The sequence below is a fragment of the Canis aureus genome, chromosome 21, assembly GCF_053574225.1.
Source record: "Canis aureus isolate CA01 chromosome 21, VMU_Caureus_v.1.0, whole genome shotgun sequence".
NCBI lineage: Eukaryota > Metazoa > Chordata > Mammalia > Carnivora > Canidae > Canis > Canis aureus.
Window position 1 is genome coordinate 3341574 of NC_135631.1, and position 22416 is coordinate 3363989.

General features: G+C 55.7%; 1 protein-coding gene and 1 long non-coding RNA gene across 33 annotated transcripts in view; one reads left to right on the forward strand and one right to left on the reverse strand.

The window, feature by feature from the left end:
* Positions 1 to 203: 203 nt before the first annotated feature.
* The window catches only part of NRXN2 (neurexin 2), a 97396-nt gene continuing 75183 nt past the window's right edge, over positions 204 to 22416 (reverse strand). For 16 of the 32 annotated variants that reach the window (XM_077862256.1, XM_077862246.1, XM_077862245.1 and 13 more), the window contains 4 exons: positions 19911 to 20000; positions 16225 to 16550; positions 13813 to 13891; positions 204 to 1948 (listed from right to left, as the gene is read on the reverse strand). In XM_077862256.1, the coding sequence (XP_077718382.1) occupies positions 1062 to 1948; positions 13813 to 13891; positions 16225 to 16550; positions 19911 to 20000 (1382 nt within the window). In that variant the 3' untranslated portion in view covers positions 204 to 1061. The remainder of the gene's footprint in view (positions 1949 to 13812; positions 13892 to 16224; positions 16551 to 19910; positions 20001 to 22416) is intronic. The other 16 variants (XM_077862270.1, XM_077862262.1, XM_077862263.1 and 13 more) reach the window with 3 other exon arrangements.
* LOC144292248 (uncharacterized) lies at positions 6561 to 9365 on the forward strand. Its single transcript, XR_013359694.1, has 2 exons — positions 6561 to 6777; positions 8953 to 9365. It is a non-coding gene; the product is annotated as an uncharacterized LOC144292248 (long non-coding RNA).

Here is a 22416-nt window from a genome sequence, read left to right on the forward strand (position 1 = left end):
GAAGTGACCCCAGCAGTCAGTGGGCAAAGCCCGGCTCTCTCTTCCCCGGTGCCCGCGCCCAACGGGTGCCACAGGCTGCTGCTCGCGGTATCTAGATAATTTGTCTTTAATATATATCTGCATTTGCCTTTCCCCTCCCACCCGCCCCCCACCCCTGCTCCTCCAGCAGCGCCCCCATCAATGCACGTTGCCCGGCGGCACACAACAGAACAGGCCTTCCCCGGCAGGAGCCCCTTCCCTGGGCGGCACCAGGCCAGCACCTCCTCCTAGATGGGAGAGTCGGGGCGTTCAGAGGGGGCCACCCCACTGCCCCGCCCCTGCTCCCCACCCCCCTTCGCTGGGCCGCTGGGCCCACCCACCCGCCCTTCTCCCACCGACTCTGGAAACCCAAAGTTAGGAAAGGGAGAAACCAGACACACACAAAAGAAGTGGAGAGGGTGGGGACAGAGAGACGCAGCAAGCCTGGGATGGGGGCCGGAGGGCTGGGAAGAGAAGGAAGGCAGGAGGGCCAGAGGCAGGGAGGAAAAGTGGAGAAAACCAACGGGATGAGGAGTGGACACTTTACAAAACCCCCAGCCTTCCTTTCCGCCCAACCCCACCAAAATAAAACTACCCCCCCACACACACACCTTAAAAAAATAAATCAACCCAGGGCTGTGAGCACGTGCCCTGCCCGGGGCGGGCGTAGGGCTGAGGGACAGACAGGCCCCCGGACGCACGGACGCCCACGCGCGCCCCGGGCGGCAGGAGGAAGGGGAAGAGCACGGGGTTTCCTTTCCTAATTTTTTTTTCCCTCTCTTTCTTTTCTTTTCTTTTTTTCTTTCTTTCTTCTTTTCCTTCGTTCTTTCTCTCTCTCTTTTTTTTTTTTTTCGGGTTTTTGTTTTTTGTTTTTTTTTTTGTTTGTTTTGTTTTTTGCGTTTCCTCTTCGTGAGAGAAGTCTGAGGCAGCCAGGGAGTGGGTCCCCAGAGCGCCGGCAGGGAGAGGGCGCACCGTCCTCCCGGGGCGCCCCTGTCCCCGGAGAGGGGCAGCTGGCAGTGGGGCGCGGTGCCGGGGCTCGGGGCTCAGACGTAGTACTCCTTGTCTTTGTTCTTCTTGGCCTTGCTGGGCGTCTTGGGGGCGGCCGGGGCCTTCTCCTTCACCACCGCCCCATTGCTCTGGGCCGAGTTACTGATGTAGTTCCGGCTCTGGTCCACCTGGTAGGAGCCCTCGTCGCGGTTGCGGTACTTGTACATGGCGTAGAGAAGGATGAGGATGCAGAGCGCCGCGGCCGCCACGATGCCCACCACCATGCCCGTGGTGCTGCTGGACTCCCGGATCACCTCCACCGCGCCCGGCGGGCCCCGCTCCCCAGGCCCCGTGGGGTTAGCTGTGGGCAGACGGGGGAAGCCGGGGGCGGAGGTCACGCCGGGGCGCAGGGGCGGGGGCCTCCGCGGCTCAAAGGACGTGGGGGCCCCGGGCCCCAGGGGGGGGTTCTCCAGCAGGGGCTGCAGCGGGTCTCGGTGGTTCATTTTGCCCGCAGGCAGGTTGGGGGCCGGGGCGGAGGGGGCCAGCAGCACCCCGGGGGCGCCCGTGGCCCCATCTGTCCTGAGGTTGGGCCGGGGAGCGGGTTTGCGAGGTGAGAGGAGGGTGGTGCGGTCCGTGACCAGGGGGAAGGTGGTGTAAAAGTCCTCGTCGTCCGTGGGGGGCAGGCTGGAGTCAAAGACCTCCCCGGACGCGAAGCCCGAGGCCTCGATGGGCTCCTCGCAGTCGCTGTCGTCCTGCTCGGCCTGGCACGGGCCCCCGGCGGGCGGGCGGCGCGCCGCGGGCGGGGGCAAGGTGTCTTGGGTGGCGCCCACGCCCGTGAGGAAGGGGTAGAAGGTGGGGGGTGGGGGCACGAAGGGGGAGCGGGTGGCCACGGGAGGGGGGTCTAAGGAGTCCTCCGTGATAATGGGCAATATTAACTCTCCTCCTAGAACAAGAGAGAGAAGAGAGAAGAGAGGGTGTCAGCGAGGGCCCAGGGCGCAGGCGGCGGGCACAGAGAGAGAAACAACAGCCTCACACACCCAAATCGGTTCCAATTGGCTTTGGCGGAGACTAGAGCGGGCCGGGCCCGCCCGCCAGCCTGCCGGAGCACTGCGCTTTAAGCGGGCAGCGGCTCAGATGCCCTGGGCACCCCACGCACGGGCTCTGTGGCTCACTGGGTTTTGGTCTTTTGTTTGTCTTAAGAAACCAAAAGGAACAGAAAGGAAAGGAAATCGAAAAGAAATGGAAAAAAAAAAAAAACTCTACTGGTTTAAGGTTTAAAAACAGATACAAGAGCAGCATTTAAACAAACCTAACAACAGTATCTTTTAGGGTTTTTTTTTTTTTTTTCTAGATTTTTCTCTTTTTTTGCTTTTGTTTTTTTTTTTTTTTTAAAAAAGAAGATAGCATACCACGGAATTCAGGCAACTTACATCAACAAATAGGCCGTGTGATTTTAGCATGAAGAAAAAAATTACAAACAGAGCTGTGTAAGCGGGTTCTCCCGGAAAAAATAAGAAAAAACAACTTTTCCGTACAACGTTTTCTGTCTATCTGTTTGGTATCTCCCTCCCTCACTTTTCTCTCCCTGGACATCTTGCTTCCTCCTGAATACTCTCTCTCCTCCCTCACTTGTGCCCTCTTCCCCCTCATTAAACACAAAGCTAAAATCTGTACAGTGCAGGCTGGCATGGAGAAATTCATACCACCACTTGGTGTCAGCGTGCATTGGGGGTGGGGAGCAGTGGGAAGGAGGGTGGGGAGAAGAGGTACATGACTGGTGGCTAGGTAGGAATTTCTACATGGGTGAGAAGAGTTGAGGGGATGATCATGGGAAGGAGCTTTGAAGGTTTATTGCAGGCTGGCCATGGGAAGACAAGAAATTGAAGGTGGGAGGTGACAAGGTCCATGAGGAAGAGTGGGCAAGGAGGAAACACACATTGGAGAAGGGTCCTGTCCCATTGGATTTTGGGCAAGGTGGTGAGAAGCCATGTAGAGGCAGGGAGGTGGGGAAGTGGGGAGGGGGTGGGAGTGAGGGAGGGAAGTGGACAGGAATGCCTGAGTCCTGAGCTAACTCTAATTCCCTTTCAGCTTTCTCTTTCTTCACCCTCCACCTCTGACCCCCACTGGCTTTCCCCCCTCCCCCTCCCCAGAACCCCCATGGGCCACCAGGACCTGACCAGGGCTTGACTGCCTCTGGCCCTCTTATTATTGTTAAAACAATAATAAAACAACGGAAAGAAGAAGAAAGCAAAAAAAGAAAAGAAAATACATACACAGCCATCTGGGAAGGAAGCACTTGCTAATACAGGGCCCAGGGGAGGGGGAGGGGAACTAGTGGGGAAGGTTTTGGGGGGCGGGAGGTGGGGGTGATTAGGACTCCTCTCTCCCTAGGTCTGATAACTGAGGGACCCTTGGCATAAACTGCAATTCCCATCAGCCCCTAAGGGTGAGAACTACAACTCCCATTAGCCCTCGAAGGGGTGTGGACTACAATTCCCATGAGGCCCTGGGTCAACAACTACAATTCCCATCAATCCACTGCCCCTTCTCCAAATATGGTAAGCCCACTGGTGTGGGGTAGGCTAGCTGGAGTCTGGCTCTAGGGCTTCGTCTTCTTAGAGGGGCACCTCTGGGTCTGGTTGGAGCTGGAAATTTCTTCTCTGGCTCTCCCTCTACCCAAGCCCTGCCCCCATCTGAGTGCTTCTCCCTGGTTTCTGTAGGGTGTGATTTTCAAGACTCCACAATCCCTTACCCCCTCCCAGGGATGGAAACGTCCCTGGGCTGCGCTACCAGGTCTTGCCTGCCTCGCTGCAGCCAAGCCAGCCGTGTGCCGCTGCCACATCTTTGCAGCTCTTCTGCTCCCTGCACCCTGAGCCCTCCAGTCTCCATGCTTGCTATTTAAACACTCTGCTCTTTGGATCCCAAGCCCCAGCAATCTGGAAGAGCTGTCCTTGGCCACATTGGCCAGCCACAGCCAAAATCTTGCCATTGAACTTGTAGCCTTGCCGAGCTCCTCGGGCTGCTCCTCCCACCATGCTCCAATCTCCCAGGGCTCACCTGCACCCCTGATTGTGAAGCCCCGGGGCACCTGGCCACACTGAGAAACTGAACCAAAAGCAGACAAGCATGTTCTGTGGAGCTGGGACCATCCAACATTGGCCTTTAATGGAAGAGGATGTCAAGGCCTGGGGTGGGCAGGACTTCCCAAGGTCACTAGGTGTGTCAGGGAAGGTGAATGAATGGACTATCCAGTCCTTGCTGTGGTCCTCAGAGGCCAAGGGAGAGCCAAGTCTCACAAAGAGCCTGGAAAGGCATGGTGCATCCTCCCCATGCCTGCAGTCATCTGCTTGAGTCTTAGCTTGTGAACCTGGGAGGCCACAGACCTGTTGTCATTATTTCCTCTATGACTGTGGACAAGCTTCTCTCACTGTCTGGACCTCCATTTCCTCATCTATAAAATTAGGGTGTTGGGCTCCAGGCCCAGGGTGAGGCCACAGCCTGGCTTCCACAGCCCTGCAGCCTTAGGATGAATTATTTATCCCCTCATCCCCTCCTGAGCCCTGGACCCAGCATGGATGGCCCAGCACCCTGGTCCCTGGGCAAGGGGCACACTCAGCTCTCAGCTCTTGGGGGGAGACTGACAGACTATGTCCAATCATGGTAGCGGTCCCCTCCCTGCTGGTTCATACCACCTGCCCTCTTTCCGACCTTTGGTTTCTGTTCAGAACACCTTGCCCCTGCCCATATCTCACTCATCCTTCAAGTCCAGCCAAATAATCTCCTCTTCCAGGAAGGCTTCTGGTTTGGGCTTACTGCCAGGGAAGCCTTGAGGCCCATCTGCCTGTCTCCCTAGCACCCAGCCCTGGGCCTGGCACAGAGGAGGGGCTCATTGTATTCTGACCAATGGAAGGAGAAGAATACTCATCAAGCATTTCCTCTGAGCCAAGTATCTGGGGGTGGGGTGGGGTGGGAGCCCCTCTCATGAGCAAGAGCAGCTGGGCTCTGAATGCCCTTCCTCTCCTGGACCACAGGCAGCAGGCACTGCTGAGTTCAGCCTGATGGGAGCCCTGCTCCATGCACCCAGCTCTCACCCACAGTCATCTCTACCTTAGCTCTTACATGAGGCCACCAGTTGCTCCTGGAAGCTTCAGGATCAGGCTGTCCTAGGCAGGCTTGTGGCCCTCAGCTAGCTGCTCAAAGCTAGGGCCCAGGGAAGAGTCCCTTGCTTGGGACATGTCATGCCCTAGAGGGGCTGATCAGGCCAACCAGGGCACAGACTCTGTCTCTCTACTCTTTGTCACCCCCAGATAGACTAGGAAGGGTTGGGGGGGCTATAGGCCTTAAGCCACAGACAAATCCTGCCCAGCCTGAGCCTTCCATAACCATCTGCCTCCCAATTCCTGGTTCTTTAGGTCTTTGGGGCACACAGCACCCCCCCCTCCCACCAAGTTCCCACATGCAGTCTCTCCTAGGCTTCAGAGCCCTGCCAAGCCTGGTCACATTGACTCATCCCTGCCCTTGAACTCCAGCTGTGTCCTGGCCTCTATATCTGGGTCTTAGTCCCGTCCCTGCATCCTCTGCTTCTCTGGGAGCTTGCCCTGGGCCCTTCTCTGTCCACAGCTTTGACAGCATCTCCTGAGGGTGTCCTGTGCTCACTCACATCCTCTACACCAGCCTCCATCTCTGCCTCCCACAGCTCCTGCTCTCTCCAAGATAGTATGCTGCCAAGACCACATACTGTCTCCTTTCCCCTATATTCACCCAAGCCCACAGATCTGGGATCTGTGGCCACCAAGTCACATGCAACACCGGCTGCTGGGTTATCCTGGGGTCATACACTGGTCTAAGAGGGGTCAGGCAAGCTTGCCCTGGTAAGGAGTTAGCAGGGTCTGGGGCAGAGGAGGACCCGTCAGAGACTCCTCACTGTGAAAGTCCAATCGGGGCCTCCCTGGGCTGCCTTTCCTACCGGGTACTGGAGGGACTAGTGATGCCCAGGACTTCAGATTCAGCTCTACAAGGGTGCGCCCTGGGATGGGGCGCCCCTGGGAGTCTGATAAAGAGCCTCAGCCACTTCCCTCCCCTCCCCCACTTCAGGCAGCTCCAGTGCTTGGAAAGTACTCACAGGTGCATTTATCACAGATGCCACCCACCTCCACTCTGAGATTGAATGTCCGGGCATGTCAGTCCCACTTACTAAAGATAATTCCATTCTGGCCAAGCAGACCACCAGCTTTTCCTGAGCACCCTTTCCCCACTCCAGCTCCCAGTCCCTCCTCCCCCAGCTCTCCTAACTCCCCTACCTCTACCCAAGAACCCCATTCCCACCCAAGCAGGATGTACCCACCCTCCAAGGAGCATCGGGAACTGAGATGGAGTGTCTGAGGCTAAGCAATCAGCAGGCTGAGGCCCATCCACCAGTACCTGGTACCTGCCTCAGCTTTGCGGACCAGAAAGTCATTAGCCTACAGGGCATTTCCTGTAGGTTAGAAAAAATGCAACCCTTCAGTGTGGCCACCGCCCTTCAGGTGCATGACTTGGCAAATGGTATCTGTACACAATCAGAAAAGAGATATTCTGTCTACGTCCTGGGAACGCAGCAGCCCTGCTCCCAGGACCAGGACACGTGGCTTGGTGAGTAGAGAACACCGGCTAGATTTCAGCCTTTACTCACCTGTTCCAGCAGGGAACCACCTGTGCAACTGTGTACTGTGGCCTGAAGGAAGGTGCCCCACCCCACTTGGAAACACCAGCTCAGCAACAGCAAACATCAAGGTGAATTCAAGGTCAGGTGGAGGTGTGTCATGTGTGTGCATGTGTGTGTGTGTGTGCACGCAGAAGAACACATCCTCAGTCTGTTTCTGTGCACCTGGGCATATATCTCCAAATCTATGTGTATGTGTGCACAAAGCATGATAATCTGAGCACACGAACGTGCGTGTCCAGGAATCTGAACAAACGTGTGCATGCAAGTGAACTTCTTGGCTGTGTGTGTGTCCACCTGCCTCTGAGCCTGGTGTGCAGTGTGAAATACACTGTTTGTGACCCAAAAGCCACTGAGAACATGTGAGTGTGCCACCGTGGGTCTGAGCATGAGGTAGGCCTCTGTGAATGTCCCTTTCCCCAAATTCATTCTCCTTCTGCTGGGCACTGAGACTACATTTCCCAGCATCCCTTGCATTTAGATGTGGCCATAGGACTGAGCAGTGGGCACTGCGGGCACTGGCCCACAGAAGTCTCCTGTGTACGATCCTCCATGCTCTTTCTCCTCCTTCCGGTGACCTTGCAAACCACATGTTGAATGTAGAGGAGCTATAAGATGGTAGGAGTCTGGATTCCCAAAGCACCCCTCGGGGCAGAGCCACCTGCTGACCAGGAGCACCCTGGCAGGGCTTCACCTGAGTGAGAAACCTGCCTTGAAGTGCCCACTGAGAGTGGGGGTTATCTGTTACGGAAACAAATGTTACCTTAACTAATACAGATACTGCACTAGAAATGCGCATCACAAAAGCCGGTAGCCTCCACATAACAATCCAAGGAAAACAGCTGGAAAGATGAAGAACTATATTGCAGTGGCAGGTTACCTGTTTCCAACCCTGCTGGTGATGACCTACAGGGAAGGCCATGTGCCTGCTGAGGCTGAGGCACAAAAGGAACATGCCAGAAAGTCAGGGTGACAATGCCGGCTTTCAGTAACATATTACAAGACAAAGTTAGGCAAGAGTGGGTGAGTTTGCAAGCAGAGAAGGGAACAGAGAGAGCCCGGAAATGTGGGGCTTGCCAAGTAGTCAAAGGAGCCACTGCTTCCAGCCTGTCAATCACAAGAGAGGTCCAAAAGGCTTTGAGAGACAATGACCCAGTGAAACTTCCCCTAGTAAGGAGGGATCAGCCATTGCCTCGAAGATCAGATCAGATGGGGGTGTGGCCTCCCCACCTACTGTTTCAAATGCCCTCAAAATAGTCACTGCAAACTTAAGGGACCGGCAAGGAATCAGAGAAACAAGGAAATAAAGGGCTTGACAAGTATGTATAGGAAAGAATGCTAGGTGTAGTTTGACGGCTTGAGCCTTTGGGACCCCCAAATATGCAGGAGCAGGCAATGGAGTGTCAACACCATGGGGCCCCCAAGAAGGACATTTTCCCAACAGTGACTTCAGAGATGGCCATGGAGGGTAAGAACTGGGCAGAGCCTCACACGGGGCAGCGCCACAGCCACAAACAAAGAGGGGGCAGCCTGGGTGGTCCAATGGTTTAGCACCACCTTCAGCCCAGGGTGTCCTCCTGGAGACCCGGGATCGAGTCCCACGTCCGGCTCCCTGCATGGAGCCTGCTTCTCCCTCTGCCTGTGTCTCTGCCTCTCTCTCTCTCTCTGTGTGTGTCTCTCTCTGTATCTCTCATGAATAAATAAATAAAATCTTAAAAAAAAAACAAAAACAAAAACAAAGAAGAGGGAGTTTCTTGGAGACAGTAGAGGCAAGGGTTAAGGAGGAAACTTCGACCACTGCAGAGGTGAAGTCTCAGTGCAGGGCCGGAGTCTCATATAATGTATGCTGACTGAATTTCCTCAATGCTTAGAACTAGAGGCCTCTGTGTGTCTCCTTCCATCTTTCCCTTTTTTGAATTAGAGTTTTTACTGTGGTGGCTGCCTCTGGCCCCCCATTGGATTCAGAGTGTGTGCTGAGCTGTGTGAACAGTAAGATCAATTATCCTCTTAGTTCATGGGGATCCAGACCACATATGGGTCCTTGGGAGCCAGTCTGGACCCGACAAGTGGGCAGCCACCTGCCAGACATCCTCACATCTGCGATGACTGCTCTGACTGGGTGAGGCTTCAGGATGCCTCTCTCGGGAAGGGGTGGCTGTGCTCTGTGGGTATCAGGAAAGTGAAGTGCACTGTTGGTGACCCAAAGGCCACAGTGGGCAAAAAATCTGTTTCTTCTTCCTCCTGAGGACACAGCAAGGCCACCCATCCCCGCCGTCCTGGAAGGGGAGCTCCAGATAGCAGTGGGCAGAGGCAGCAGAAGCAGTGTGCGTCTCCCTCACGGGCCTGGCCCACAGAGCCTACCCCTTCATGACTTCGCCTGTTGGTCAACTTCCACCACAACTGGGGATATCACCTGGTGAGGATGGGTCAGCTTCAAGATGGTAGTGGACAAGGCCCTGGATTAGCACCTGCAGAGGAGCTGCCCACCAAACAAGAACACTGGTTTGTAACTTTACATGAAAGACAGATACATTTCTTTGTATTAAACTGCAGGTGGTGTGGAGGTTATCTATCATAGCACTTAGTGTTACCTTAAGAAATGCTGCAAAATGCGAACATTTGTGCCTCTGTGATTGAGCTAAAAGCTATGTCTGAGCAAGTGTGTCTGTGAGTCTGTGGACTTAAGCCTATGAATGCTTCTAAGGGGCTCGTGTATGTGTGCATGGGGGCAAAGCCTCACAAGGGGTGCACACATATGGGGTGAGTGCATGAGCTGCTTCTGTGGGTCTGAACACATGTGGGAGTACGTGAATCTGAGTACACATGTGTGTACACTTGTGGGTCTGAATAGCTGTGTGTGCTCACAGGGAGGCAGACGGTTTACTGGGTCTGAACATGTCTGTATGGCCCGAGGGGCTGGCTGAGAATGTGAGCCCTCTCATGTGCAGCTCATGTGGACATCTGAGCACATGAGTAAGTGCATCAGTACCTGTGAGGGCCCAGGTGGGCCAGTGTAGACATAAGTGTGTGTTTGTGTGTGTGCGCGTGTAGTCACTGTAGGACTCAGTATGAGTCTGTATGACTTGAGAGGTGTGAGCATGCGTATGACTCCAATCATGTGTGTGAATCTGAGTGTGTATATGTGTGTGTATATGTGTGTCTGAGCATGTGTGTGTCTCTGAACACATAAGTATGAATGTAAGAATGAGCATCTGTGGGTCTGGGCTAAGGTGGGCCTCCAAGGGCCCCCCATCATAGGGCAATGAGAGGGGTGCCAGTGTGGATCTATACCAATGTGTGAATGTGCATGGCCCCTTGGGTCCAGGTCCACACGGCCCACCTCAGAATGTGTGCACATGTACCCTGTGGATCTCAGCACATGGGTGCCTTTGGTGTGCACACAGGCATGCCTCTGGAATGGGCACACTTGCTGGTCCACAAGGATATCCCTTTGAGGAGCCGTTTGTACATCCTGGTGCAAGTGAACTTATTGGCAGGATACCACAGGTCTGAACATGAGTGTATAGTTGGCTAGAGCTGTGCCACATGCACTTCTAGGAGCCCCAGCACAGACATGTGCTTCTCTGAACCCACGCAAATGCGTATATATGTGTGCCTATGCCTAGTACATGCCTGTTCTGAACATGTGTACATGGTCCTTTTGAAACATCTGTGAGCATCTGCAAGTCTGAGCACACATGGAGGACGGTCAGAGCACTTGTGTTATGCAGGTGGATCTGTACACATGTATGTGCTTCTGTGAGCCGACTGTGAACGTGGAACCCTGGGAGTCAGAAGACTTGTGTGGACAAGCTCACGCTGTACATAGATGCGCATGATGATTGTCTGAAATATGTGGGTGCCTCTGAGCATGTGCTTGTGATCCTAAACATTGGTCTGTGCCTCAATAGGTATAAGTGTAAGTGTGTGTGAGCGTGCCTCAGTAGGCTGAAGACACCTTGTGTGACAAGCATATGTAAGGGTAAAACCCTGTGTGTCCAAACAGGTAGGCACCCGCAAGCAAGTGGGCATGTGTGAGCTTGCTGGGAGATCCATTAATGTATGTGCATGGATATATGTGTGTGTGCCTCTGGTCAGACATGTGTGCTTGCATATAAATGTATGCCTCCGTGGATCTGAGTGTGTGTGTGCACTTCCTATGTGCCTCAAGGGGTGCAGACTCCATCCCTGCAGGGGCCAGGCCCATAACATAATGTGTGGGTCAGGCTGGGTAAGACCGTGAGACATTACCCACTATGCAGAGCACGCCCCGACTCAAGGCATTCCCACTCAAAAGAATTTAAACACTGTGTCTATCAAACAATACCCTTCTTTGACTGGATTTCCAACCTCAGGTGAAATAACCATGTTGGATGATGATTTCACCAAGCTGCGAGGAGGAGAAAGAGGGGGGCTTGGGATCTGTGAAGGTGCCCAAGTCAAGAGAAAGGGTCGAAGTGAGTAGGGATGATCCCAGGCTTGACATCGGGACCCAGGGAGAACGATCTGGCAGGTGGGAGGGATGCAAATGCCCTGGAGTCAGCCCCTGGGTAGCCACTGTCTCCAGCCAGGCTGCCTTCACCTCTAACACTGACCTTGGAGCGCAAGGAGGCCTGGCCCTCTACCAGAGGAAAAAGCCTCCCTGCATCAGGGGCATGAGAGGGCCCCTGGTTGGAGTCCCCTTTCCCTCTAGGTAGGGGGGTAGCATGGTCTAAATCAGCCTGAGGGGCTCTGGAGTCATCTTGGTCTTTGCCTGGCCTCCCACCAGGATAAAAATCCAATTTAAAGCATTTCAGAATGGCGCAAATATGGAAATCAGATGTGTGTCACCTTGGGGAGACCCGGGGGCTTTGCAAGGTTTCCTCTGGAGGCTTGAGCATGCACTCTGTCCTTATTTTTAAAGCTGGGTGCCGGGCTGCAGCCTCTCCCTATTCCCCCAGCTTCTATTCCTCCTCCACCCTCCATCCTCCCCCCATAGGTTTGGCCCTTTGATTGGGGGAGGGCAGCTGACCCACAGACTTCAGATCCTCCTCACTCCCTTGTTCCCACACAGCCTAGGGGAGCTTGGCCAGTAGGTGTACACACTCGGTGCCACAGCCAGGCCCCTGATAAGACTCCAGGTTGGGGCTGGGATGCTAGGACCTTGGTGGAATAGCATGTGGCCCTGGTACAGTCCGGGATGTGCTGCATGTCCCTACACACCAATCCTGGCCCAACACTCTTCTCCATGGGGCCTGGGGAGAGCAGACCCCTCCTCTCACCCCACAGCCTCTTCTCAGAGTGAGCACATGTGTGTAAACACATGTGAGGGGGACAAGTGCCCTTCTCTCATGACCTGCCAGCCCTTTGTCCCCAGAGTCCTATCCCAGGGCCCTCATGGGGCCGTTGGTCACAGCCACTTTTGGCAGGCCTGGGTTAGAAACACTGCCTCCACTTCCAGGAAACCCCAGTATTGACTAGTTAGAGGGGTAAAGCAGGGTCGAGGGGAAGTGCCATACTGAAGCTGCCAGATGCCCAGAACCTCCCAGAGCAATGGCAGAGAGTGCAGGCGCATCCCTGAGCTGAGATCGCCTAGTGAGATGGAGCCAGATGGCCCCCCAGCAGAGGGGCCTCCCCACTGTGGAGGGCGTCTGTTCCAGAAAGCACCAGCTCTTGGCTATGGATGAGGAGGCCTTTCCAACCCAACAGCCTGCAGCTCCTCCAAGTGCCTCGGGGCCCAGGACCACCAAACAACCCTCTTCAGCTCTGGCCTATGGTGTCAGGGTGCCCCTGCCCCAGAACTGCCTCTGCCCCTGGTCTCTGAAACTGGAGCCCCTGCCCCAAGGCTCCAGGGTTTTTCTTGCTCTCCCCAAACTCCTTCCACAGTTGCAGCCTATCCTCAGCTTGAGCATCTCCTTTGGGACTGGCAGACGCCCCTGCTTCCCCAGGCCAGATTCACAAGATATGCCCCAGTCACACAGCCCACCTCACCTCCCCCAGCCCTGCAGACATCTGCCCTAACCTCCAGCCTTCCAGTAGCAACAGCCCAGGTGCCACCATTGCAAAGTAACTGGGAGAAGTCTCTGGAAACCCAAGCCAGGGATGAGACTCCCACAGGCTCATACAGGCCACCACCAAGTCCCATGATTCCTTGCTGGGAAATCTGGCCACATTTATTCCTTCCTCCATTCCTGCTGCCAGCTGTAAGCACAAGGACCTCAGCTCTTCAGGCCTTCCCTTCCCCCGGCTCCTCTTGGCCACCTTCAACCTGCTCAGGTAAGCAGCCCTTGCACCCACTGTGCCACTCCATACCCCACACTTCTCAGTTGGCACTCAAGGCCCACCCTTCCTTTACCAATCTGATCTCTCTCTGGGGCCACACCGTTCTCTCCAGCTGCGAGGATCCAGCAGAGGCCTGGAATGCCAACCCCAGGAAGCCTTCCCTCCCAGCCCTGCTCTCCTGCTATAGCAGCTGCTCCCCTAGAAATCTAGACCAGACCTCAGGTCCCAATCTCACCAAGGGACAGGTCTGGCTCAGGGCACCTCTTCACTGCAGACTGCCTGGCAAAGAGCTGCCGTGTGGTATAACCACCCCAGCTTGGCCTGGCAGCCATAGCAGAGTGTCTGTCTGGCTGCCTCCCTGAGACAGGGAGTAAGGAGGGTTCTGGATCCAGGAGATATCCAGGGAAAAATCAGGCCTCAGGGACTGATGGGAGTTGTAGTTTTGGACCAAGAGCCATTGGGATTTGTAGTTCCTAGGCCTGCATTCTCCCACCTACCCCCCATCCCCACCCCACACCCCATGAAGACTTATGGAAGCTGCAGTTACTCCTCTTTCTAGGGAAAAGTTTCCCTCTTTCCTTCCAGGATTCCTTGGCCCTCAACCCCAGGATCCCCAGCTAAGGATCTCACTACCTCAGAGGGGCACCTACAGGCCAGAAACTGCCTTGCCAGAGGGACAGTTTGAGGGACCTGGAGGGGAATTGCAGGAAGACAGAGGAAGCTATCAGGGAAAATTAAGGCCTGGCAGCAGGCCCCTTGGGCTTGGGCCAAGTGGCAGGGATGGTCGCCCCCCCTCCCACCAGCGTCACCGGGCCCGGGGCAGGGGAGGGGGGAAAGGCACTCACCAGTACTGGGCTCACATTCCTCCAGGTCCTCATCATCACTCGGACACTCAGCAGAGGCCACCAAGAGGTCATCTGTGTTCTGTGGGCGAGAGGAGGGGTGGGGGAGGAAATGGTTCGGGGGTGGGTCAGGAGACCCCAAAGCCACCTCTTGGGGTGTGGGACTACACAGAAGATGGGTCCTGGCCTGAGACATACACCTTGGTCCATGCCCCAGTTCTCCCATTGCTGTCTAGGTGATCGAGGGGCCTCCCTTGCCCCACTGTGCAAAGACACAGCCTGGCCAGCGCCTGCCCTGCAGCAGCCCCCACAGCAGCCCCCACAGCTCCCTGGGGTCAGTGAGATGGCACATGTTATGCCTTTTATTTCTAGGAAGCAAGGGAGACTGGACACTGGACCTGGGGGTGCAGGGCTAGAGCAAGGGGTGTCTGGGCATGGGGGAGATGAGATGAGGCATGGGGGCTTCTGGAGGCCAGCACAGGCAGAGAAGGGGAGCAGGACCTGGGGGGGGGGGCAGGTGGCTGTTGGATCCAACCTCACTACCCCACCACCCTCGTCTCTCTCCCAACCCCCTTCCCAGAGCCCGGAACCAGGCTGCACACAATAATTAGGGCTGTGGTTGTCATGGCAACGGGAGTCCGACTTTGTCAGCATTTTCTCTCCTCCTGATTGCAAAGAAAGAGAATCCCCAAGATGAGTGAATGTAAGGGGACAGAGAGGGGAGTGTGCTCGGGGTGTGTTAGGGAAGAGACCCAGGGAGGGAAACCCAGAGTCCAGGCAGGAATGGAGCCTGAGAGACCACAGGGTGTAGTTCCCAAAGACCAAGGATGGGAGGAGTCTGGGGGGTAGAGGTGAAAGGGTCACATGGTGCCTCTTCTCCACCCCCCACCCCCCACCCCACCCTCATCTCCAGAAGACTGGTTTTCTTCAGCATCTTTGTCCCCCTCAGCACCAGCCTCTCCTGGGGAGGTTCTCCCAACACAACTGTGACCCTGAAGGCCCCAGCCCTTCCGTCCACCTGGATGGTCTGCCCATCACCCTCCCACTGAGACTGGTTGGCCCTTCTTGCCTCTGGGCACAGGGCATAATCAGTGCCCAACCTTGGGCAGGGCCAGGCCTTTCTCCCAGGGCTCCCTGCTCCTTGGGGCAAGGCCTGTCAATCAGGTCCCCTTGCTTTTCTTGGCAGTGAAGGCAAAGGGGAAGGGGGTTCAGACTTGTATCTCTCACCTGCACGAGGCTGTTGGCTGGTGCCAGGCCCCCTACAGCACAGACTGGCAGGGATGAGTGGACTTAGACCTCATGGAATCCAGCCCTCACTTCCAGACGCTAAAGGCAGGCCAGTGGTAGAGTTGGGACCTGCTCCCCAGGCTGCCTCCAGACCTCCCCCTCCCCCTGGGAGCACAGAGTCTTCTTTAGGCACAGAGGCTCAACAGCCATGGGTGATGAGGGACAGAAGTAGCTTGGGTTGGGAGGGTGGTGGGTCTACCATGCCAGGTATGAGACCTCCCTGGGCCACAGTCCTTGCTGGCGACAACCAGAAAACTCAGCCGGATCCCCGAGCTGCCTCTGTAAGTCACATGTGGTCAACTGGCTTTCGGCATCACGACAGCCAGGCCTGTCCTGCCCCATGAGAGCCTCACTCCCCAGGTACAATCCCATCCAGATACAAGAGAAGATAAACTCAAATCCCCGAGGCTTGCCCTGATCTAGAGAGAGCCCCTGAGCAGGTGGGGCAGGCAGGGCGAAGGGTAAAGCACCAAACTGTCCACACCAACAGCCCCTCAGGCACTAGACATAGAGAACACGAGGCTTGCTAGGTGGGCCATCTGCTCACAGTCACGAGGAGAAGATGCGAGAAGGTAGGAGGCTTGCCGTCCCGCTGTAAGGGCACCAGGAATCAGGCAGATGCTGTTCCGGGGCCTCCGCCAGCCCCCAGCTGAGCCTCTAGGCACCCCCAGTGCTCTCACCTATGCGCCCCGCCAGAGCGATGCCACCCTGGTTCTATCCATCTGCCGCTCGCTCCCCGCACGCCACTGGGCCTGGCCTCCGTTCTGGGGCCGGCAGACCAGCTCATTTCACCCTCACCCCGGTCCAGACTTCCTCCCTCTTAGGTGGTCTTGCCTGGTCTGGCTGGAGCTCCAAACTCCCCTGTCACACTGGGAAGGCCCCTGGAAATAGTGCCACCTTCCCATCTACAACACCCCTGGCCACCAAGGCAAAGGTCACATCATGAAAGGAGACCTCTCCCCCTACCCGAACCACCACCGTGACCACTAGGATGATACAGCAGCCTCCAGGATGCCCCCAGACCCCTCGGAGCCTCCCCTGGGTGCCACAGTTGCTGTGTAGACATCAGCCCCACCCCCGACCCTGCCAAAGCCTCACTCCTTATCCATCAGCCCACAAGACCCTCACCTGGGTGGTGCTGTCCCTCAGCGTGGGGGAGCGGCCCCGGCGTGTGGTGGTAGTCGCCATGGTGGTGGTGGTCTCCATGATGGTGGTGGCCATGTCGGCCAGCAGGGTGGTGGCCGTGGTCTCCGCACTGAGCAGCACGGATGGCCCCTCCCCCACCAGGCGCAGGTGGCCCTCAGTCCGCACATTGGGGTCGCTCTCGGCGGCCAGCGCCAGCACCTTGAGCCCATTGTAGTAGAGGCCGGACACCTGGCCCTGGAAGGGGCGGCCCTGATCCCGGCCCCCGATCTTGATGGCAGCCTGGCTGTTGAAGATGGTCAGCTGGCGGCCTGGTGGGGAGGGGAATCGGCGGGGGCGGGGCGACAGACAGGGGAGGGACAGGCAGCGGGGACAGATTGGAAAGGGACAGGGAGAACAGAGGGAAGGCAAGGGAAGGCAAGAGGATGGAGAGGGAAACCAGCAAAGGGGGTGGGGGGTTGGAGAAACGAGGAGGGGGCAGACACCAAAGGGAAAGTCCTTGTCAGCCACAGCCCCTAGCCCAGCCAGGTAGGGACCCCGGAGGGGGCGGGTCCCCCAAGGCACACAAGGGCTGGAAAGGGAGGGAGCCCAGCCCCCCCTGCCCCCATGCTCAAGCCTCTGACCTTCCCATCCCCCTCTCCACTCCTGCTCCAGGGGCGTCGCCCCCCCTTCTTTCCCTTCCTTCAGTTGGATCCCCATCTTCTCCCTCTGCTTCCCCAAACGTCTCACGCCCAGTGTCCAGCCCTGAGCCATAGAGCCCTCAGAAGCAGCAGACAGAGAAGACAAAGAGACAGAGACAGAGAAGGAGACTGCCAGGCCAAGTGGTCAGTGCGTGTCAAAGCAGAGAGGGAGGGACACCAAGGTGCCAGGGAGGATGGTGCGTGGGGGGAGGGCTGGCGTGCGTGAGGGTGGGAGCAGCCACGCAGGCCTCACTCTGCCCTGCCAGCCACCACCAAGCCCTCCGACCTCTGGCCAGGCTCCCGTCTCTCCTCCCCACCTCCCCCTCCAAGGCCCAGCCACTGCCAGGGGACCAGGCCCTGGACAGCAGAGGCCTTCCTCCCCGCCAGGATGTGCAAGCACACAGATGGAAAATGTTAAAGGGACCTTGCTTCGCTCGCTGACAGCCAAAAAACCGCTCCAGCTCCAATCTCGCCCCCCCCCCGCCACTCAGCAGTGACACCTCAGAATTCCCACCTGGGTGGGGTTTGGCTGTTTTCTTTGGTTTTAGTGGATCCGGGGGTCGGTTTAACCCTCTGAGTTTGTTGCTTTGGTTTGGTTTTTAGAAAAGATATTTATTATGTTTAAGTTTAGATTTAACTTTGTTTTTGGTGTTGCTTATTTGGGGAGGAGGGGCACAGAGGAACCACTACATCGCCCCTGCTCCCCTGGACCTTCAGCTGCTGGCGCTGGGGGGTTTAAAACCTGGCTTAGCCCTTGTTAGCCTCTGGTTAGTGTCTCGTTAAAGATCTGGTTTAGAGTTAGGTGTCTGTAAGCCCTGCCCCCAAAACCTGGGCTGAGGATAGTCCAACTTGTGAAACCCACTCCCTCTTTGGAAACACAGGTTCCCTGGGCCATCCAACCATCTGTGTGGCCTGTAGCCAATGACCACCCATGGCAGGGGGTTTGAGGCAGGGATCTGCTTGGCCCTCTGCTCAGCCTCTCCTCCTCCAGCACCCTCCCAGTGCCCAGCACCTTACTCCGTCCACAAAAGCTGAGCACTGGTTAGTAGCAGCTGGAATACTAGACCCAGAGAGTGCCTGAGGACCACCGCGTCCAGAGATTATTCCCAGGCATAAAAGTTAGGAGAAAATGAAGAGGAGAAGGCTCACAGTGGTTGAACAAGTTTGGGAAGCAAACATTTCACAATTAAATGACAGGTTTCTTTCTCACAGGACTTCTCAGAGCCTTTATTAAACCAACGTCCACATGTATCTATCTCCAAGAGGAAGAAACAGGATTCAGCATTTCCCAAGCTCATTTTACCACAAATCTCTTTCTTGGGAAGCATCTCATGGGACTTGGGCTTCACCGGATATGTTTTGGAACTGGAAATTGATTCATTCAATAAATATTTATTGAGCACCTACCACATGCCAGATGCTGACTGTAAAATAATCCCTCCAAGAGTGCCCAGATCTTGTTTTTAAATACCTTCCTGCTCCTTACTTCCTCTCATTCTCCCGGCAGCCTCCAGGAGGGAGGCTGAGCCAGCCGGCTCACTTTCCCTGTCCTTCTCAGGAGGGAACAAGGCTTCTGGAAGGGGAAGTGAGCTCTTCCTTCCACCTCTGGGAAACACCAGAGCGTTTTGCCCAATCTTTCACTTTCCAGAAGAGGAAATAGGGCTCTAGAGAGAAGGCGTGACCCCATAGCTAGGAAAGGACAGCTGGGGTTCAACCTCTCCTGAGCCACTAGCCTCACCACCACCCACCCCGCCCTGGGCCTGTCCAGCTCTGCCTGCCTGGGGGTCACAAGTTGTCCCAGCCTCAGCCCAGGCTGCTCCCTTGGCCTCTCTGATTCTAGGAGAGGGAGGTGGGTAATGGAGAGGAAGCTACACAGGTCAGCGAACTTGGCCCCTGTGGCCCCACCCACAATGAACTCCTCAAAGGGTTAAAGTTCACCCCGCTGGAATGAGCAACCCAGTGCGGCTGGGGGCTGTAGGTTTTAGCGATGTCTGTTACAGTCCCTTTAACTTTTTGTCTTGTTATGGATTTATCACATCTGGTTATCAGCATGTTTAGTCCCCGCTGGCTGTATGAGGGGCTGGAGGTGACATTTGGGGGTTTTAGCTGGGGCAGGCCCCAGTGGACATTTAAAAGCACAGTTATCAGCTGGTTAGATAGGGGTTTAACAGCTCTACTTCCCCCCTAGAGTTTAGCCTTAGAGGTACAGAGCTCGCCCCCTCTCCGAAGGGAATGGGATGGCTTTGCCCTTGGCCCCAACTTCCCTTGGTGACAAGTGGCCTTCTCCCTCACACCCAGCAGTGCCTCACTACACATAGCCACTCAGCTAGCCTGTTCTGTCTTGCTCACCAGCTCAGTAGGCACAGAAACCCCCGTGGGATGGGACACCCTTCCTAGCATCCTCCTACCCCCGCCTCTGTTACTTCTGAGAGGCCTTCCAGACCAACAGGAGTCCATTCCAGAGACAGTGCCCCACCACCACTCCCCTGGGAAAGAGGGGTCTTTCCAGTAGGATGTAAGGCCCCCCACTCATCCCTTTCCTCCTCTAATGACCCCAGTGAAGCCTTCCCACCCTCCCTTTGGATCCTAGGATCAGCACTTCCTGTTTCCCAAAGGCTTCCTGCTTCTCAATGCACTGTGGCCCTCTGGCTGGCCCTTTATAAAACCCCGCTCCTGATCTGCCCTCCAGCCTGCTTTACCAGGGTGGTCAGGAGTCTCAACTGGACAATCTCAAGGATCACCCTCGCCCATTCGGGGTTTGGAAACCTCTTCTGAGCAAAACCCTAGCCCAGTCCCAAACCACCCCTCTACTTCTAAAGACGAAGACTCTTGTCTCTAGAGAGGAAGGGGGCATCCTGGTGGGATGATCAGTCCCTTCCCTAAGGGGTGGGCGATGGGGAAGGCACGGTGGGGAAAGAGAGAGCTCTGCACCTTTAAGATCTTGTTTTTAAAGTTAATTAATTAATTAATTAATTAATTCTGGTTAATTACCTTTGTCGAGCAGCCACTCATCTACTACTCGACCAAGCCGGTAGGGGATTCTTTGTCTAGCAATCGCCAGGCGCTCGTTATCAAAGTTTCCTTGGAAAAGTTTAGAAAGACAGTAGGTTTCTCAGGCGACGAAGTCCAAAGGAGTTAGCAAAGTAATTACGCATTTCTCAGGAGACTCAAGGTAAGGCAGCAACATCCACCAGAAAGGGGGTAAGGTCCACCCAAGACGGGAGAAGCAGCGCTGGGTCCCTTATCCTCCCCATCCCCTCCCTAGGCTCCCATCCAGAGCCAGCCCCACCCTAGGGGCACGAGTGACCCAAAGAAAAAGACAGGGAGTAGCAGAAAAGGAAAAGGCAGCTGGAAGGTCAAAGGTCAGAGGTTAAACAGGTTTATCTTTGCTCAAGCTGTTGTGCCCACCTTCCTTCCCCATCCCAAAGTGGGGCAGTGGAGCAGGGAGGGGCATTTAGCGGGTTTAAGTTAGGGGGTAGGAGGGGTCAGTGGCCCGGCTGGTTACTGAGTTTAGAGGGTGGTTTAGAAGTGGGAGGGATGGGTTAAGTGGGGTTTATGCGGCATTTAGGGGGTGGCCCGGCACTCGCACTTAACAGTAACATTTAAACCACTTCTCCAGGCACTCAGCTCCCCTTCCCTTCTGCGCTTGGCTCCCCACTGTGCTCTTTGCCAGCTCACCCCACACCCCTACCCCACGAGCTTCCACCCTGATCCCTTCCTCCAAAGGGCCCATCACCACAGCCTTGTAACCCTTCCCACCATCCCCTCTGCCTACCACTGCTACAGGTCACCCCGCCACCCACAGCCCCACCCACCCCTCTGCCCTTCTCTGCCTCTCCCACAGCCATCCCCCCCACCTCCAGCCCCATTCCAAGACCTTCAGATTCCACTCTGCTCAGGTCCCTTCATTTCTGCCCCATTCATTTCTGCCCCAGGGACCTAGTCCAGTTCCTGATGCCTTGTCACTCACTACCCTTTCTGCTTTAGGCTCCTCCCCACAGTTCCTAACCCCACCCTTTCTCATCCCTACCTGTCCCTCTCTCCACTCACCACTGTCCAGGCCTTGGAGATAGGAAGACTGTGTGTGTGTGTGCACCTAGGAGTTTGGTATGCTCCTATCTGCATCCACGGACTGTGGATTATCCCAGTCTGTAGCAGTGGAAATGGAAATGATTTCCTTTGGGAATCTGGCCACTCCTCCCATTGAAACCATGTACAATATTCAATAACTTGTTGGCGGGGGGGCTTTCCTGCTCATCTCACACTGCATAGCTGCGCTGGCCTCCAGTGAGGCCTGGGCCCTGGGCATGCCATGGACACCTCCCATGGACAAGCACACCACGTGTTCGTGTGTACACGGCTGCTGCCTTGACTAGGTGCTTCTGACGCAACGAGCCCTTGCCTTCCCTACAGATTTAAGTCACTAGTATCTGAGTAAAAAAATGGATTGTTTACTCTTTTAGTCACTCAACAAACATCTATTTTGAGTGCCTTCTCTGTTCTGGTGCCGGGTATTGAAGATGAAGGATGAAGCCCTGGCCCTTACCCACAGAGTGCCCCAGCCAAGCAGGGGAGACTGGCAAGTGACCAGCAGTGTTTTTTGTTCTGCTAGAGGTGGCTTAGGCCATCCCCCTCCTGGGGATGGGAGAGAGAGGTACCAAAGAAGACACTGGAGGAGAGATGAAGGGACCAGAAGGGAGTCATACAGGGCAAGGTGGGGGAAGCACACACGCAGAGCACATTCAGGAGGGCAGGAGTCTTTTAGGGACCCCCTGTGTGTGCCTGTATCTGTCCTTGTATGTGTCCTGAGAGGAAGGGAAAAATGTACATCTGCCTCATTGGAGTACATAACAATTCTAACAGAAGTTCTGTTTGTTGAGCACCTCCTCTAGGCCATGTCATTCTAGTGCTTTCCTTGGGCCATCTTATGGAATTCTCGCAATATTACTATGAGGTGCATATTATCCCCATCTTTCAGAGGTGGAAACAGTCAGAGAGGCTGGATGACTCACCCAGGGCCAGACAACTTGTCAGTAGACAGTCCAGGATTAAAAGGCAGGTCCTGTTGACTCAGAATCCAAGAGCTGAGTCTCTGTGCTCCCTAAAAGTCTGGAGGCCCAGGCTCTGGGCCATGCCACCTGCCAACCCTGCCTGTCAGTGTTGCTCAGGATGACACTCGGCTTCCGTCGACCGTCTGCCCTCACATTGCACACAGGTGGGCACTGCTTTACAGGTGAGGGAACACCCAGCAGTCTTCCCCATCCCCAGCCAGGGGTCCCTGAGCAGAGGAGAGCAGGCATGGGCTCCATGGGAAGAAGCTCTGGACCCAAGTCATGGTTTGATGTGATGAAGCCTTCATGTCCTCCCAGTATAGTCCCATTTAGCCTCGGCTGAGGTCCTCACTGCTACAAAGGTTGCCCTCACATGAGTGTGGCTGAGAGAGAAGCCTGGTGACAGTAGGGCAGTCACACCTACACAGCCTGGCCTGCACACACGC